Source organism: Carlito syrichta, unplaced genomic scaffold (assembly GCF_000164805.1).
Source record: "Carlito syrichta isolate Samal-C Ts95f unplaced genomic scaffold, Tarsius_syrichta-2.0.1 Scaffold311854, whole genome shotgun sequence".
In the NCBI taxonomy this organism is placed as follows: domain Eukaryota; kingdom Metazoa; phylum Chordata; class Mammalia; order Primates; family Tarsiidae; genus Carlito; species Carlito syrichta.
Window position 1 is genome coordinate 30,763 of NW_007255950.1, and position 6,141 is coordinate 36,903.

Here is a 6,141-nt window from a genome sequence, read left to right on the forward strand (position 1 = left end):
AAAAAAAAAAAAAAAAAAAGAAAAAAAAATATTTAAAAACTTTGAGAAAGATAAATATCCAGGTACAGAAAGGCCAGAGAATACCAAACAGAGGGTAGTAAAACTACCCTCAGGCATATAGTAATAAAATTCAGCAGAGAGTCTTAAGGACAAAGAGGATTCTAAAAGCAGCAAGAGAAAAGAGACAAATAACATATAAAGGAACTTTTACCAGAGAAATTCAGTTAACCACAAAGAAAGACAGTAAGAAAGGAAGAGAGGAGTTACAAAACCACCAGAAAACAAGCAACAATATGTCAGTAGTAAGTCCTTACTTACCAGTAATAACACAATGTAAATGAATTTGGTTCTCTAATTGAGAAAACCAATGGGTCAAGGAACTAGAAAAGCAAGAGCAAACCAAAGCTGAAAGTAGTAGAAGGAAAGAAATAATAAAGATCAGGGCAGAAGTGAAAGAAGTTGAGACAAAACAAAATTCAGGAAATCAGTGAAACAAGAAGTTGAATTTTTGAAAAGATAAAGTCAACAAACCTCTTAGACTAAGAAAAAAGGAGAGAAGATGCAAATATATCAGATTAGAAATGAAAAAGGAGACATCACAACTGAGACTATGGAAGTACAAAGAATCATAAGAGAATATTATGAACAGCCATATGCCAACTAATTGGAAAACTTACAATAAATGGGTAAATTCCTGGACACTTAAAACCTACCGAGATTGAACATTAACAAACCAATAATGAGTAACTAGATCAAAGCCGTAAAAAGTCTCCCATCAAAGAAAAACCCAGTACCTGATGGCTTAAAGAACTAATACCAATTCTACTCAAATTCTTCAAAAGATTAAAGAGGAATAGGTACTTCCAGACTTATTCTCTGAGGCTAGCATTACCCTGATACCAAAACAAGATGACACAGCAAGAAAAGAAAACTATATACAGCTGGACATGGTGGCTCATGCTTATAATCTCAACACTTTGGGAGGCAGAAGCAAGAGGATTGCTTGAGCCCAGGAGTACGAGACCAGCCTGGACAACTTGATGAGACCTTGTCTCTACAGTAAATCAAAAAATTAGCCAGGTGTGGTCGGGTACACCTGTGGTTCCAGCTACTTGGAAGGCTGAGGTGGAAGAATCATCTGAGCCCAGCAGTTGAGGCTGCGGTGGCTGTGAGCATGCCACTGCACTTCATCCTGGGTGACAGAGTGAGATTCCTACTCAAAAAAAAAAAAGAAAAAAATTACAGACTAATATCCCCAATGAACATAGATGCAGAAACCATCAACAAAATTCTAGCAAATTGAATTCAGCAACACATTAAAAAGATCATTCACCATGATCAAGTGGATTCATCCCAGGGATGCAAGGATGGCTCAACATATGCAAATTAATAAACTTGATACATCACATGAAGAGAAGCAAGAATAAAATCCATATGGTCTTTTTTTTTTTTTTTGAGTTGGAGTCTCATTCTGTTACCCAGGCTGGAGTGCAGTAGCACGCTCACAGCCATTGCAGCCTCAACCTGCTGGACTCAGGTGATCCTTCCTCCTCAGCCTTCCAAGTAGCTGGAACTACAGGTATGCACCACTACGTCTGGCTAATCTTTTGATTTATTATAGAGATGAGGTCTTGCCAAGTTGCTTAGGCTGGTCTTGAACTCATGGACTCAGGCAATCCTCTCACCTTGGCCTCCCAAAGTGCTGGGATTATAGGTGTGAGGCACCATGCCTGGCCATATGGTCATTTTAATAGATGCTGAGAGTACACTCAATAAAATTCAGCATCTCTTTATGATAAAAACTATCAATAGGCCAGGTACGGTGGCTCACACCTATAATCCCAATACTTTGGGAGGCTGAGGAGAGAGGATCGCTTGAATCCAGAAGTTTGAGACCAGGCTGGGCAACAACATAATGAGACCTCATCTCTATGAAAAAAAAACAAAACATGATGCTGTGCACCTGTAGTCCCAGCTACTTAGGAGGCTGAGGTGGAAGGATTACTTAAGCCCAGGAGGTTGAGGCTGCTGTGAGTCATGATTATGCCACTGAATTCCATCCTTGGCAACAGAATGAGACCCCAACTCAATACAATACAAAACAAAAAAGCCCCATCAACAAACTGTATAGAAAGAGCATACCTTGAAATAATAAAGGTCATGTATGACAAATCCACAGCTAACATCATACTGAATAAGGAAAAATTTAAAAAGCCTTTTCTCTAAGATCTGGAACAATACAAGGATGTCTACTTTCACCACTTTTATTCAACATAAATAAAGTCCTGCTCAGAGCAATTAGTTAAGAGAAGAGAAAGAAAAAAAGGGACATTCATATTGGAAAGGAAGAAGTCAAATTAGCTTTGTTTGCAGACAACATGATCTTGTAAATATTCTACCAGAAAGTTGTTATAGCTGATAAAAGAATTTAGTAAAGTTGCAGGATACAAAATCAGCATACGAAAATCAGTAGCTTTTTTTGAGTTGGAGTCTCACTCTGTTGCCCAAAGTGCAGTGGCACAATCACGGTCACTGTAACCTCAACCTGCCGGGCTCAGGCTATCGTTCTTTCTCAGCCTTCCAAATAGCTGGAACTATAGGCATGTGCCATCACATCTGCTAATTTAAAAAATTTATTGTAGAGAATTGGTCTTGCCATGTTGCTCAGGCTGATCTTGAACCCTTGAGCTTAGGCAATCCTCTTGCCTTGGCTTCCCAACGTGCTGGGTTTACAGGCATGAGCCACCACGCCCAGCTTAAAGGGGAATGTTTAAAAGCATTCAACTTCGAGTAGCCCTTGGCCATTGCTTTCCTAAACTCTGGTGTTGGCCATGCACTCTTTGGGCTATGGCCAGTGCCATGTTTCCAAAGCTTTTGCTCCCTCTCCTACCTTGGAGAGGTGAATCTCCTCTCTCTTTCTCATTTACTTTCTAAATGAGAAGCAAGATTCTTATTTCTAAATGAGAAGCAAGAGGATTGTATTTTCTAATCTGTATTAGAAAATACAATCTGTATTTTCTTTATTACAGAAAAAAACTGTATTTTCTAATCTAAACAAAAACAAAGACAAAAATCAGTAGCTTTTATATATAACATCAGCAAACTCTGCAAAAGATAATCAAGAAAGCATTCTCATTAACAGTAGCTACAAAGAATGTAAAATACATTGGAGTAAATTTAACCAAAGGTATGAAAGATCTATACAAGGAAAACTATAAAACACTGGTGAGAGAAATTGAAGAGGACACAAAAAAGTGGAGAGATATTTTATGTTCTTGAATTAAAAGAATTGCTATTGTTAAAATGACAATACTACCAAAGCAATTGCAGATTCATTGCAATCCCTACATAAATGCCAGTGACATTATTCACATACACAAAAAAGAAGAATCCTAAAATTTATTGTTATTGGTGGAATCTTTAGGATTTTCTACATGTAAGACCATGTGATTGGGCATGGAGGCTCACACCTGTAATCTTAGCACTTTGAGACACTGAGGCAGGAGTATTACATGAGCCCAGGAGTTCAAGATCAGAATAGACAACATAGTGGGACCTCATCTCTACAAAAAAATAAAAACAGCCAGGTGTGATGGCACTTGCTTGTAGTCCCAGCTCTATGGGAGGCTGAGGTGGAAGGATTGCTTGAGTCCAGGAGTTTTGAGGCTATGGTGAACTGTGATTGTGCCACTGTACTCCAGCCTAGGTGACAGAGTGAGATCCCCACTCAAAAAAACAAAAACTATGTAATCTTTGAACAGAGATAATTTCATTTCTTCCTTTCTCATTTGGATGAATTTTACTTCTTTTTTCTTGCCTAATTTTCCTGGCTAGAACTTCCAGTGCTATGTTGGATAAAAATGGTAAAAGCAGGCTTTCTATCTTGTTCCTGATTGTAGAGAAAACATTTTCAGTCTTTGAATATGATGTTAGCCATGGGTTCTTCATGTGTGACCTTAATTGTATTGAGGAAATTTCTTTCTATTCCTAATTTATTGGGTGTTTTTTTATCATAAAGAGTGTTGAATTTTGTCAAATGCTTTTTCTGCCTCAATTGAGATGATCCTGTGATTTTTTTCTTCTATTAATTCAAATCTTTTTCCTTTTCATCCTCCCCCCTTTTTAGTGGCCTATAAATGGCTAGTTTAGTCTATATTCTGAATCAACTGAAAGTAAATGATGATACAGGTGGTGGATTTGTTCTAGCAACGAATGAGTAGCTAGTTGTAGTTTATTCTTATTAGCTAACTTGAGATTTTTTCCATCTGCAACAATTAGTTTTTGTACCCTACTTGTGGATTCTTAAAATTTTTGCATATATTTGATATTTAGACTGTTTATGAGATGAAGAAAATGTCTTTGTACTTAAGTTGCCTCTCTTCCAATTAAACCATAACACAGGAATCCTATATTCAAAAGAAGTTTCTTCATGATTTAACATTGGAAATTGGTCTTGGTAAAAATTGTGTTCTGCAGTGGAGGGTTCCAATGCAATGGAGTAAAGTGAAAATAATTTTTTTTTTTTTAGTTGGAGTCTCAATCTGTCACCCAGGCTGGAGTGCAGTGCCACATCCACTGCAGCCTTGACCTGCTGGACTCAGGCGATCCTTCTGCCTCAGCCTTCCAAGTAGCTGGAACCATAGTTGTGTATCCCCACACCTGGATAATTTTTTTAAAAAAGTTTTTGTAGAGAAGAGGTCTTTCTAGGTTGCCCAGGGTGGTTTTGAACCCTTGGGCTCAGGCAACCCTCTAGTCTCCACCTCCCAAAGTGCTGAGATTACAGGTGTGAGCCCCTGTGCCCGACTAAAAGTTACTTTTAAAACAATAGAAAAGAGGTTATATTTTTTCTTTGTACTGTTGTCTATTAAAAAGTTTCTGCTACTTGGGAGGCTGAGGCCAGCGGATCACTTGAGGTCAGGACTTCAAGACCAGCCTTGGCAACATAGCAAGACCCTATCACATACAGACACAAAATTAGCATAGTGGCACACACCTGTTGTCCCAGCTATTAGGGAGGCTGAGGCAAGAGGATCGCTTGAATCCAGGAGTTCAAGGCTGCACTGAACTATGTTCACAATATTCTTCTAATTCTTATAATGGCTTTTTAAAACGTCTTTAAATTTGCTGTTTTGCTCCTATGTCATTATTTTGGTTGGCATTTCAGTAAGTTTTTGGCATTCTCAAATTTTATCTAAATGGGTAACTATAAAAATAGAACATAAATCCAAACCTTCATTTTGTTTTTCTCCTAGGCATGAATCATACAAAACTCAGTATAGAGCAATGTTTGTGATGAATTGTTCTGTTAACAAAGAGGAGGTTCTAAGATACAAAACCTCAGAGAACAGGAAGAAGAGGCGGGGCCACAAGAAGATGAAGTCTAGCAATGCAGATGCCACAGAGCAAGCCGAGACAGAAGTGGAAGAACTCTATCACCCAGTCATGTGCACCGAATGCTCCACTGAAGTGGCCGTCTACGACAAGGATGAAGTCTTTCATTTTTTCAATGTTTTAGCAAGCCATTCCTAAACAGTGCATTTAATTAATTGCCCAGTACTGTATATCAGGCAAAAATGGATGGTTATTTTCCTCCTGCTTATTCATATCATTAAGTGATATCAAGATATTATTTGAGGAAGCAGTATTTTATCTTTATGAGAAAGAATAGTTATCAACCTTTATCTCTCCCCCCACCTTTATTTCCCCCTGGTACTGATGGGATTGATAGTCCTTTTTGATGGACATTTGGGAACTGGGACTTTTTATTTATTAAACTTCTTTAAAATGTTCTAGAATTATAAGTTGTTTCTGAGTGTCATTTTTATTTTGCGTATACCTTTGATGTGATTAAAGTGAAAACTGTTTCCTTAATTGTCTATATTTCTTTTGCAAAGATGTATCTTTATTCACCTCCACCCCATACCTTGAAGGGACAGTATTTAGTAACTATTACAATTACATGGAGTTGGTATTGTCAGCTGCTCTGGGGAATAAAGGTCTTTCCCTAAAAAGGATTGTATTTACCAGTATTCTAAACTTAATGAATGTACTTTTTTTTTTTAAGTTGGAGTCTCACTCTGTCACCCAGACTGGAGTGCAGTGGCACGCTCACGGCCACCGTAGCCTCCTGCTGGGCTCCAA

At 38.0% G+C, this 6,141-nt stretch overlaps 1 protein-coding gene across 1 annotated transcript in view; it reads left to right on the plus strand.

Moving 5' to 3' along the window:
• EAPP (E2F associated phosphoprotein) overlaps positions 1-5,880 on the plus strand; it is a 33,551-nt gene extending 27,671 nt beyond the window's left edge. The window contains exon 6 of the mRNA XM_008069204.2: positions 5,253-5,880. Coding sequence (XP_008067395.1) covers positions 5,253-5,529 — 277 coding nt within the window. The 3' untranslated portion in view covers positions 5,530-5,880. The remainder of the gene's footprint in view (positions 1-5,252) is intronic.
• The last annotated feature ends 261 nt before the right edge of the window (positions 5,881-6,141 follow it).